Source organism: Elephantulus edwardii, unplaced genomic scaffold (genome assembly GCF_000299155.1).
Source record: "Elephantulus edwardii isolate Elephantulus edwardi_28Jun2011 unplaced genomic scaffold, EleEdw1.0 scaffold00001, whole genome shotgun sequence".
NCBI classification, from domain to species: domain Eukaryota; kingdom Metazoa; phylum Chordata; class Mammalia; order Macroscelidea; family Macroscelididae; genus Elephantulus; species Elephantulus edwardii.
The window spans coordinates 23,973,409-23,985,953 of record NW_006399751.1 but is presented as its reverse complement, the minus strand read 5'-3'; the positions used below and the strand labels follow the sequence as shown (position 1 = coordinate 23,985,953).

General features: G+C 35.8%; 2 protein-coding genes across 3 annotated transcripts in view; one reads left to right on the top strand and one right to left on the bottom strand.

Moving 5' to 3' along the window:
- ANKAR (ankyrin and armadillo repeat containing) overlaps positions 1-2,798 on the top strand; it is an 84,696-nt gene extending 81,898 nt beyond the window's left edge. Inside the window, exons 21-22 of the mRNA XM_006878938.1 lie at positions 914-960; positions 2,548-2,798. Coding sequence (XP_006879000.1) covers positions 914-960; positions 2,548-2,798 — 298 coding nt within the window. The remainder of the gene's footprint in view (positions 1-913; positions 961-2,547) is intronic.
- A 916-nt stretch (positions 2,799-3,714) lies between these two features.
- OSGEPL1 (O-sialoglycoprotein endopeptidase-like 1) overlaps positions 3,715-12,545 on the bottom strand; it is a 12,775-nt gene continuing 3,944 nt past the window's right edge. The window contains exons 2-7 of one of the 2 annotated variants that reach the window (XM_006878761.1): positions 8,727-9,114; positions 7,075-7,279; positions 6,844-6,992; positions 5,726-5,856; positions 5,530-5,601; positions 3,732-3,811 (exon numbers count right to left, since the gene is read on the bottom strand). In XM_006878761.1, coding sequence (XP_006878823.1) covers positions 3,733-3,811; positions 5,530-5,601; positions 5,726-5,856; positions 6,844-6,992; positions 7,075-7,279; positions 8,727-9,114 — 1,024 coding nt within the window. In that variant the 3' untranslated portion in view covers position 3,732. Of the gene's footprint in view, positions 3,812-5,529; positions 5,602-5,725; positions 5,857-6,843; positions 6,993-7,074; positions 7,280-8,726; positions 9,115-12,545 lie in introns of both variants that reach the window. The other variant, XM_006878762.1, reaches the window with a different exon arrangement.

Sequence of the window (12,545 nt, the reverse complement as noted above, 5' to 3'; positions counted from 1 at the left end):
TTTTTCAATTGGGTTGTTTACCTTTATCTTGTTGTGGTGCTCAAGTATTTTATAAATTCTAGATATAAGTCCCTTATCTGACATGTTATTCCCAAATACTTTTTCCCAGTCTGTGGTTTCCCTTTTTACCCTTTTGGAGGAGTTTTTAGATGTGCATAGGGATTTGATTCTTAGAAAGTCTCATTCATCTATTTTATCTTCTCGTGGCTGTAGATTTTTCAGGATGCTTGCAAGACTGTTCATGTTGTGGATTAGTACTTCTAGCATTGTTTCTAGCTTTTCTTTAATGAAGTTTATAGTCCTTGGTTTTAGTCCTAGGTCCACGATCCACCTAGATTTGGCTTTTGTGTATGGAGTGAGGTGTGGAACTTGCTTGAGTCTTTGTCAGGTAGTTTTCCAATTTTGTCAACACCATTTGTTTAAAAGGCTATTGTTTCTCCACTTAACTGATTTCATCTCCTTGTCAAAAATTAGTTGACCACAGGTAGATGCTCCTCTTTTTCTTGCAGAGAAGCTGGTGAAGTGAAAACTTTTGCATTTGGGTTGGCAGTGCAATTTCTTACTTTTTAAAGCTCTCCACTTCTCTGTAATAAAGTATAATTCTGTGATATTTTTCAGAAAATATTGTTGGATGGCCTTTGCTCATCACTTGACCATTATTTAGTACAAAACTTGTAAACATGTGCTCCAGTGAACTAAGATATTTGGTCAACAGAATGCTAGATACATTAAGACTTATAATATAATCAAGTGTCAAAAAACAGAATAATAATTTGGTAACAGCAGAAGTAGGCTACATTGGTTATAACAGATAATATGCATAAATTAAACTTTTAGGCATTGAATATGATACCTAGGGGCACTAAGTCTTTACATTTATCAAATCTTTATGATAAAAATGTTTTCCTTTTAGTCTTGAGAAAAATGGAGGACCATCTATAATTCCTGTCTTTAAAAAAGGTAATGAATTTCCCCCTTATTTTCTGGGGTGCCTCTAGTTCTGACATTTTAAAACTTTATGTTCCATTTATCAAAATCCAGAATAAAGGAGTGACTAAAGAACCATGTGCCATTTATAGTCCCATGTCTCTAGATTAACTTCCCATTTATAAGAATATACTAATCCTTTCTTTTAAGATCTTCCCTACTAATATCACTTGATAACTCTCTTAACTTTTCCTCATGAATAGAAATGTTTTTAATCAACACGTAATATAACACAAATTATTTACTTTCTTACATTTTTGTTATTGTTGTTGAGTTGCCTGCGACTCATAGAGACCCTATGTACAGTAGCCCTAAACCCTGCCCTATGCTGTACCAATCTCACTGTCTCCAACACACCTGTTCCCATTACCCTAGTCACTGGGTCAATACATCTCATTGAGGATCTTCTTCTCCTGTGCTGTCCCTTCACCCTCCCAAGCATGATGTCCCTCTCCAAGGACTGGTCCCTCCTTGCAACACGTCCAAAGTATCCTTGCCTCCAAGGAGAAGCCTTGTTTCACCCTCTGCAGGCAAACTTGTTTGTTCTCCTGACAGTCCATGGTATATATTCAATACTCTTCTCCAGCACCACAGCTCAAAGGCATAATTTCCTCTATCATCCCTAGTAATTGTCCAGCTTTCGAATGCTTTTAACATTAGAACAGAAGCAATTTTTTCTCATTAATGCTCTGTATAGTTTTCTTAATAGTTTGCATGACTACTCAGTTTTCTAGGCCTGCAAAGGTAAGTATGTAGATGTTCTAATGCCACTAATCCCTTTATAATAGACATAATAGAGGAAATAAATTACTTATTTATTCAGTTATTTCTTAGTGTTTATTTACGAGTACTTATTGTATGAAGAAAAAAATCAGCCTTACTTGGTATACTAGCCTATAATAAAAATAAAAGATACAACCACTCAAAAGTCAAAATTAGTTTTCTGGAGTCATAAATGGAAAGAGACTAAGGATATAGTAAAAGGAGAGAAAAGAACTTCATTTATTCAGGGAGTAATTGAAGGTTGCTAGGAATTGTGAAAAGCTGTATTTCTGGATATCATAGGTAGAAGAGTACCTGTTTATGTGGTTTATTTAGTATAAGGATAATTTATACCTTCAAAAAATAAAGTCAGTCCCACTTTTTCTTTATTTTAATATTGATATCTAAACAATAACTAGTTATGACATGATTAAGTTTTCAGTGAGTTGGGGGTAGACACGGACAATACAGCAAACTGTTGATAAAAAATAATTTCATTCAATTTAAAGTCCACCATTTGATAATTGCTTTTCTACTTTCTTCTGCTGTTAAATATCCCCTTTTACAAAAAAGTTTAAAGTATTTTTTTTTTAAATGCCAAGTTAACATAATACAAATTTGGTAATCATTTACTAGGGCTCACAAATTTTTTTAGTTTTAGAAACTGGAAAGTCTGAAATGAACTGATCTGTTATGTCCTAACAAAGTAAAAAGAACTACACAGAACTGTAAGTAATGAGACTATTAGGAGTTTTAGGCTTAAAATGAGAAACCTAATTATGGTTCTCTTCTTTTTAGGAAAAGAACATCGAAGAAAATCAAAACCTAAAATTCAACCAAGAGATTCTTTGACTTTAATACCTCCTGCAACTAACTTCATGGGACTTTTCAGAACAACAGAAACTGCCACTGTTTCTCATAATATCTTTTCTTTTTCATCTTCTTCTTCATCAGATATTATAAAAGTTTCAAGACCAAGAATAGTGGTTTTGAGCCAACTTGGGAAACATGTACAGAAAACCAAAACGGAGCTCCCAGAAAGTTTATAAAAGCTTTAATATGAAAGGATTCCTGAGCAATCATTTTAAAAGAAAGTCCTTTGTATTGATATTAAGGAGATTTTCCTTAACATGTATGATGTATTTAACATCAGTCAGAATTACCGGGTTTTTTTAAAAAAAAGAGTAAAATTTCTGTAATATAATAAAATTTTCTGTATTATAATGTTGCTAGATGCCATCAAGCAGAGAATCTATGTACAACAGAAGGAAGTACTACCCTGTCTTGACTGTCCTCACAATAATTGTTTACAAAAGAAGGAAAAACTGTACCATCTATGCTATTGTCAGAGTCATTGTTATGCTTGAGCCTATGGTTACAACCACTGTGTTGGTGCATTTTATTTATTGATATATAAATTTTGTTCAGAAAATATTCTACTTTAGTTTCCCCTCTCTTGCTCTTCTCTGTATCTTCCCTTTCTTTCATGATATCCTGATCATATCCTTATATTACCTTTCCCCACACCCATCTTAATATATTTTTATTCTCTACTTACTGATCTTATCTCTTCCCTTCAATATTGGCTTTCAATAGTAAGAAAAGTTATGCTCTTTTATAAAACTATAACATAATAATGCAGTCTCTCAGAAAAACAAATTGAGAATTAAAGATAAGAAAAAGAATAACAAAGTACTCAATAATTAATATTATATACTTTCTATAATTTGTTATCAGATGAATGATGTTGTTGTTTACCGTTGAGTCAGAACCAAGCCATAGCTGATGGATTTTCAGAGGCACTTAATTGCATAGGAGGAGACTGTCCATCCTTCTCCTGTGGAGCAGCTGGTGGCCTCAAACCACATGCCTTTGGGATTGTAGCACAGTTTCTTGCCACTAGGCCACCTGAGCTTGTTTAGAGACTTGAGTTTAATACCATTAGAGTTTTGTTGGTTTTGTTTATTTTTTGTAAAACAAATATCAAATCTCCATTTTTAATCGTGGTACTTTTATGGCAGCTTCTCCAACTTCTTTTGATATATCTACTCCAAGAGGACATCTGCAGCATAATCAGACAAATCACATTATTTCTGACATTTGCTTCATGTTCTGTCACCAGAATTCTAACAAACAGTCCAAGAATCTATATAATTATTTAAATATATATGAATAGAATGAACCCTCAAGATAAAGGACTAAGTTAAGATCAATCTCATTAATAACTCTAAATATTAAGATGTTTTCTTAAAGTGATCTATGGTTTTTAAATATGGTAAACAAAGATGTAAAATGAAAGAGAAAATTTTTAAATCTTCAAATTCTTGACCTAGTGAAAGGATCAAAATATTTTACTATTTAGTCAAAGTCAAATCTGTAGCTATGTATATGTCAAAAATCCCCCAGGTTTCTCTTAGGTCTTCCCTGAGCTTCTAAAGCTCGCTTACTCCTGTTGTTCCATTAACACTACTGGCAGGAGAGGTCTTAGCTCTTACTCTATGTTCCTCCTCAGTAAATAACTGTAGCCTCAGATTTCTGCTTTTCTATGATATTACCCAAGACAAAGCTTTGAGTGGACCTCAACCAAGGGAAAAAACCCCCTGTAATTCTTAGCCTCAAACCTTCCTCAAGAGGACACAACTCAGATGACATACTCCATGTAAGGCTAGCTATCAAGAATTCATGGCAAACTCTGGGCATGTGGCCAGGAGGGATGAGTCTCTAGAAAAAGACATCAAGCTTGAAAAGATGGAGGGACAGCATAGGAGAGGAAGACCCTGGATGAGATGGATTGACACAGTGACTGGGGCAATGAAGGCAGATGTGTCAGAGACAGTGAGATTGGCTCAGGATAGGGCAGGTTCAGAGCTACTGTGGATGGCGTGATATGAGTCACAGTCCACTCAATACACATAACAACTACTATGTTCATTTATGAATTAGCCTAGAATTCAGTGATTTATAGCACAGCTATCTACTTATAGACTACAATGCATTTAAGTTTTAAAACATTAGATGAGATAATGTTCTAAGCAGAATTATGTTGGATTACAAAATATTATCACCCTTGACTAGTCCAGAATTAATTGTAGAATTTAATAATAAATGGGGGGGTGGGAGAGTGCTATTTTTAAAAACTCTGTTTGAGGAGGGTACAGAAGGCTTGCAGAAAGCACTTTTTTTTGTACTTGTGGCCATTTCTTAGCTGCTTGTTGAGGGGCATGAGCATAACTCAGCTTTATACCTGAAAGCTTTCTACACATTTCCCCCCAAGCTTCCCAGCATATTGGCTGGTCCCAAGATTGTCTCAACATTGGAAAAGATCATGGGCTTGTCCCAAATGACAAAATTCATCACGTATACCCACAGTTTGTTTCTTCTTTTTTTTTTTTTAAATGTTATTATTTTTGTGTGCGTGTACCATCAAATCAGATTTGACTGGTACAGGAGGAGATTGTCCCTCCTTTCCCGGCAGAGCATCTGGTGGATTTGAACCATGCACCTCTGGGATTGTAGTTACAGCTCCTTGCCACTAGGCCACCAGAGCTCCCCCACAGTTTGTTTCAAACCTATATTTTGTCAAAACTTTTATAATTTGATACTGCAGTAAAACATTTTTTAAAATATTAACAAACTTTTATCCTTAACATTAAAGAAATGTGACTTTCTGCCAGGTACTACTAGAATGTCAATAAAATCTTCATATGTAAAAGCCAATTATAGGTTTTGACATAAATATATAATACAACTTGCATAAAGATTATGAATAGTATCACGTACTTTGGTTCATAGCGGATGCCTTCTGTGCTGTGTAAAATGCCCAAGCCAGCACGTAATTTTTCAATGCCATTCCTAAATAAAAGTTATCAAGATAAAATAAATAGCTCCAAAGTATAAAGGAAAAGGATTAAGTATGATGAAATATTAATAAGTCTTTCCATAATTGTTGTTAAAACACACATATTCCGTGACTTACCATGCAATCATAACGCCATTGTCAGTGCATAGCCTGGGAGGGGGGCACAACAGAGTGCACTGAGTTACATCAGCTATAATACCCAAAGCTTTTCGGATATATAGGTTACTTGCAACGCCTCCAGATGCAACCTGAAGGAATTGAGAAGACAAAAATAATACCTATGACATATGGATATGAACCAAGCTGTCAGGTGCACCTGGAGAATATATCTACATTCTATAATTAGACAACATTAAATTTTGATAGGTAGGTAATGGGCAACTAATCTAATTTTGTTGTTGTGTGCCATCAAGTTGAAACTGACCCATAAATGACTCTCCAGTGGGTTTTCAGAGGCAGTTAATCTCATGGGAGGAAAATGTCCATCCTTCTCCTGCAGAGCAGCTGGTGATTCAAACCATGTGCCTTCGGGACTGCCGCTCAGTTTCTTACCACTAGCAACATACAATCACTAATAATGTAATTTTACATTTTCTTCCAATCTTTTTCTAATTATATCTTCAATATGATTGTCACCATAGTAAGTCAAGTAACTGAGACTTGCCTTTTTATTTACCATTTTTTACACAATTAAAAGAAACATTTAATATTTAAATAACATTTAACTATGTTAATCTACCATCATTTAACCATCTGTCCAGCTTAGTTTATAATATTAGTAAGATAGATTCAGGTTACAATTATACATAAAGTTTAGTAAGGTACATATAAAGAGATTTCATCAGAGAAATATAAGGAAGTTTGTATTTAAAAAACAGTAATAGTAGTTACTATGTTTGGTTTCGCTACTGTAAATCATGTTTTTTCACTCAATAAGAAGATGTAACCTTAGGCTGCCTCTTTGCCCCCCTCCAAACAGGCTGTTCAGATGAGTCCTCACAGTTGTTGTTGTTATGTGCCATCCAGTCGTTTGCAACTCCTAGTGACCTATGTACAAGAGCTCTAAACGCTGTTCTATCCTGGAGTCCTCACTATTCTTCATAATTTCACTGTCAGGTCAGTATATGGCATAGAAAAAGGTCTGTTCATCAATGCACAGGGTCAATGAAGGTCTAGGGGGGAAAAGGAGTAAACTATAAAACTTTTTACTACTATGTGAAATGACAAGCACTCACCAGTACTGCATTAGTCTGGGACAACAAGCCTCTCTGTTGACAAAAGAGGATAGCACGATGTGTTCTTTTTGCAATGTGGCATGCTATTGTGTGCTGTACTGCAGCAGCAATGTCAGCAGCTGAAGACAGGACCTGTCCTGTCTCAATGCCTGCAAAAAATGAGTAGGTACTTTCAGGTACAACCTAGGATTATTGATCTGTCCAATTTTACTAATTAGAAATATATCTTACCTTCCTCTTTTTCCTTTCGTATTATAATTTTGTCAACAGTGTGTTGAAGTCCAGTAAAAGAAAAATTACAGTTTTTGTTACGATGCAAGGGTGGCTTGAGATCAAATTGTAATTTATTTCCTTGTTTTGCCAAATGTTCTATAGCTTTCCCACCACACATGGTGGAGCACTCTGGATGTTTTATTAAAGAAAGTCTTCTTGCTACCTATAAAACAAAACACGCATTTTTCTAATGAGCCATAAAACTGTGCCTTTTGAAACCAAAAGATGCAAATGAAATACTACTTTAAAAAAATAAAAAATATACTTTTACAAAGCTGACTATAGCTGGTGGTTAGTAAAGGCAAGATAACTGTGTTTCTTCTGACAACCTAGCATCCAATTTCACTGCTTCTCCAATTTACTTCTGATCTTCTGTTGAAGTTGGACTTTAAGTTTGAAATAGACAATGATTACCTAAATATAAACTCACTCTTTTCTTTCTTCTGATCTTTCTGCTGATGGTAGTCATGTTTTTGTCGATAGCAGCAGGATTTTAATGATTTAAAATAAAAAAGGAAACTGCTGGTGTGTGGCAACATGAAGTAGGCCATTATTTTAATGATAGAATTTTGTGCACTTTATGTGACTCTATATGTATCTTTATTTTTACGTTTGTACTTCATACAAAGTGCAAATCTATAGATCCCATTAGTTTTGCATTTGTATTCTACAAAAAGCATTGTCATATTTTATCTAACACATACCTACATTTGCAAACTATTTTGAGTCTTCTTTTGTGTAATGATGCAAACTTCTAACCTTTTTATTAGGAACAGGTGAAAAAATTTTACAAAGTTATGACAATATTTTCCTTCTAATTGAGAATTTTTTTCAGTCTGATAAAACATGCAAACACACACCCATGTTTATCGCGGCTCTGTTCACAATAGCAAGGAACTGGAAACAACCCAGGTGCCCATCAACAAAACAAAAATGGAAAGAGAAGCTGTGGTATATTCACACAATGGAATACGATGCTGCACTGAAAAACAAGGAATTCATGCAGTATTATTCAAAATGGGTGAGCCTGGAAGACATTATGCTGAGTGAAGTATCTCAGTCGCAAAAGGACAAATATTGCATGGTTTCACTGCTGTAAAATGGGACTGATATCAGGGTTGGGGTAAGACTGAGAAAAACTGGATAAATTGTGTATACTGCACTGAAACAGATGAGGAACTGAATAATTTAAAAGCGATGTATGATAGGGTATTATGGTTATCACAAGAGTCCACAATTAAGGTTGCATAGTGGAATGTACTTGGGGTGGTGGGAGGGGTGCAGGGGGATTATGTACCAGGGAGGGAGGGTTTCTTTTACTTTTGAAAGAGAGGAGTGAACTGGGGGTTGGGGGGAGAGGGCTGGGCAGGTAGAGAAGTGCAGCAATGAATGAATGGAAATCCAAATTCTCTGTAAATGTTCATTAAAATTATTAAAAAAAACAAACAAAAATAAATTAAAAAAATTTTTTTTAAAAAGTCAAAAGAACCCCCACAAACATGCAAACACATTTAGCTGAAGAGTTAAGAGTAGTACATTTATTACTATTTAGTTGAAACACACTAGAACAGAAGAAAATGGAGAGAGTAATTCTTTAAAATATGTATTACCTTATCAAGCATGTCACCTGGAGCAATATCCAAAGATTTTCCAAGCATCAAAAAATCTGAAACTCCTTGAACTAATGCCAACAGACAATGACCTCCAGAGATCAAAAGAACTAAGAAAGGAAATTCTACATTATTGGTTAACCGAACAGTAAGTGCATGGGCCTCCATGTGATGAATGGGAATAAAAGGCTTTTTCAACTGGTTTACAAGCTGTACACTATATGATAACCCTACACCCAAGCTTAAAGCAAGTCCTGGCTTGATGGTAGTTGCGACTGCTGAAAGTTCACTTGGAGGGACTTTGCTGGCAGAAAGAGCTTCTTGTACTATTCGCTGAATGTTTTCTCGGTGAAGCTGCTGAGCTACTGGAGGAATAATCCCACCTTCTCTGAAAAATAGAAACAATGTTATAATTTTAAGATTGTAAAAACAGAAGGAAAACTATATAATACAGCTGAAGACATATTCAAATTAATTATATATGTAAACTAGATTTAAAGTATTTTCAAATACATATTGTTAATAACATATGACTTATAATTGGAAGCAGGAGTAGCATCCGTTTCCTAAACAACGTGCCTCCAGAAACTATGAACTTTGATAGATGTCGATAGTTATAGAAAGGCTTCAGGCGTTTTGTTCATAGGGTTGCTATGAGTCATGCTCGGATCAACGGCAATCAACAACACAATACAACATGGCTCATGATGCTGCCAAAAAAAGAACTCATTGTGAAGTAATTAAAGTGTATGTCTCTCCAGTATCTTTTCAGACTTTCCTGATTTGTGCAAAACAAATTCCTATAAAAGCTGTTGATGAATGAAAACACCAAAATAATATTGCAAAGCATTTTAGGAAAATGTCTTGAAAAAAGGGAAGGGCAGAGTAAAACTGTTTTTGGAAAACTAATCTCTCTGAAGAGAGGACAATTTTTAAGGAGCTTATTGCAAGAATATTTAGGTAATGGCATGTTTAACTGGGTGATGAGGAATGAAAAAAGACAGAGCTTAGAAAGGTGGAATAATGGAATATAAAGCGAGAAGGGACCAAAGACGTCAAAGATGATTCAGATATTGAGCTGAATTAACTAGGATAAAATAAATACTGACAGTAAATCATGAAGAAATTATTTGCAGCTAAGAAATTAATTTTTAACACACTGCACTTGAATTAACAACAGTAGAGTAGAGAGCTTACAACCCGGAAAGAAAGTTTGGAAGCTCAGTGCTCAGCATGGCAGTGGTGTGGGGTTTTGGTCCATATTGGACAGTAAATGACATTCTAAAAGTCAAGAATAAAGAATTTTGAGGCAAATTTGTTAGCAACAGCATGTGAATGATTTATAATTTGAGAAGCTGAGCAACAGAACACAAAATCTGCAAAATGCATCCTTATTCTCAAAGAAGAGAATATATTTTCCCTTGTAAAATATAATTTTACACACAGAAGTAGGAAGCTCTGTTAACCTAGAAGTAAAGTGTTGTACTACCAACTCAAAGCAAATGGTTCAAATCCACCAGCTACTCTGCAAGAAAAAGATGGGCAATCTCCTCTCCTTTTATAGCTTCTGAAATCCGCTATAATCTGCTATAGGGTCAGCTATGAGTTGGTTCCAACTCAAGAGCACATAACAGCAGCAATATAACACACAGAAATAATTCCTTGTAGGAATACCCAAATATTTACTTAAATATTATTTTAACTAGTTAACATATTTAATAATTTATTGAATACAAATTGTGTCAGACCATGAAGAAACTATATACATGTTGTTATCATATAACTTAGAATCTATCTTAGAAGTAGTATATAGGTAGAATGACTCACAGACTTTGGGCATGTTATCAAGAGACATAAGTCCCTGGAGAAAACAATGATGGCAGTGAGAGAAAGTTATATACAACTCACTCAATGAGAGATGGACTCGCACAAATGCTACAACAGTGGGTTCATGCACAGCCATGACTGTGAGGATGATACTGTGTTTTGTTCTGCCATACAAAGGATTGCTAGTTGCTCTGAGCTGACTCAAGGCACTTAATGATCACAGCCTATTCAACAATATTGTAGTACTTCTTTATCTACAGTCTTATATTGTTATTGTTGTTTTGGGCTGTCAAGTCTAGTATGATGACTCATAGAGATGCTATGAACAACAGATCTGAACTCTGGCCTATCCCGCACCATCTTCTTCATCTCTGTCATACTTGAGCCCATTGCTACAGTCACTGTGCAAATTCATTTTGTTAGGGTCTTCCTTTCTTTTGCTGATCTTCTACTTTTCTGAGCATGAGGTCCTTTTCCAAGGAAGAGTCTCTCTCAGCAATATGCATAAAGTATGTGAGATGAACCATCACCGTCCTTGCCTTTAAGGAGACCCTTGTTAAATGCCATTGAGTCATGGGCAACTCATAGCGATCCTATGAACGAAAGACCTGAACACTTGCATAACTTTCATCATTTCTCCAGGTTCATAGGGTTTCCAGAGGCAAGCTATTTCAGAAGTGGATGCCACTCCTGCTTTCAAGCTTGTTTTAATTGGGGAGCTCTACCAAACACTGTCCACCATGGGTAACCATTATTGTATTTGACACATCAGTATCACAGTGTTCAGCTTCACAATAACCATGAGTTACCTCTGTACAGCAAGTGGACAGACGAGGGCTATACGACCTAGAAGAATGTTTGACCAAAACCAATTAAAAATGGGCCTTAGGGCCGCGGATTAAAGTTACCCACTTTTGTGGCCTGATAGCATCACTTTCTGTCCTCTAGGCCCACTGAGCTCTATGTTGTTGTTGTTAAGTGCAAGTTGTAGTTGACTCATAGTGACTCTATGAATGAAAGACCTGAACACCTGTGTAACTTTCATCCTTTCTGTAGGTTCAAAGGATTTCCAGAGGCAAGCTATTTTGGGAGTGGATGCCACTCCTGCTTCCAGGATAGACCCTGGCTGTACTTTTTCCAAAAGTTATGTTTGTTCTTCTAGCAGTCCAGCAGATATTCAGTACTATTCTCCAACACCACAGCTCAAATACGCTAAAGCACAAAGTGACCCTGGTTATCTTTCTGCTTGAAAATCTTACTTTCTTTTTAAGTCTAAAAACTTAAGCCTTAAAAGTAAAAATGTTAGAAGCAGCCCAACTTCTCTCCCTATTTTCTTTCCTTCTCTTCCTTGTGTACCACCGTTTCTTGCTATGCCTCTTCTTTATGTCTTCTAGCACTTACACTAAGCACTAAGGGCAAAAAGGACCACTAATATCATAGACTATTCTTGAAGTACATAGTCTTGTCTTACTATAACTTATATATAGTATGGAGGGTGGATGGTTAAGGAGCAAAACTAATGGAGAGATTTAGTTTCAAAGCTGTAGCAGAAATCCAGAGCTGATGTGCTGTCAAGCTGGAATCAACTTACAGCTAGTTTTCCAGTGGGTTTGAAGAGGTAATAAATTGTTGGGGAGCTGTGGTGGCCTAGTGGCAAGAAGCTGCACTGCAATCCCAGAAGTGCACAGTCTGAATCTACCAGATGCTCTGCCGTGGAAGGAGGAACAATTTCCTCCTATTGGATGATTTGACGGTACACACACAAAAAAATAATAAAATTTTTAAATTTTTTTTAAAAAAAGGTAATAAATTGCGCAGAAGACTGCTCATTTTTTCTCCCTTGAAGCAGCTGTTGGAAGTAATTTACACATTTAATGCAATCCCAATACAAATACCAATCCCATTCTTCAACGAGATGGAAAAGGCAATCTCCAATTTCGTATGGAATGGGAAAAAGCCCCGAGTAAGCAAAGCACTCCTTAAGAATAGAAG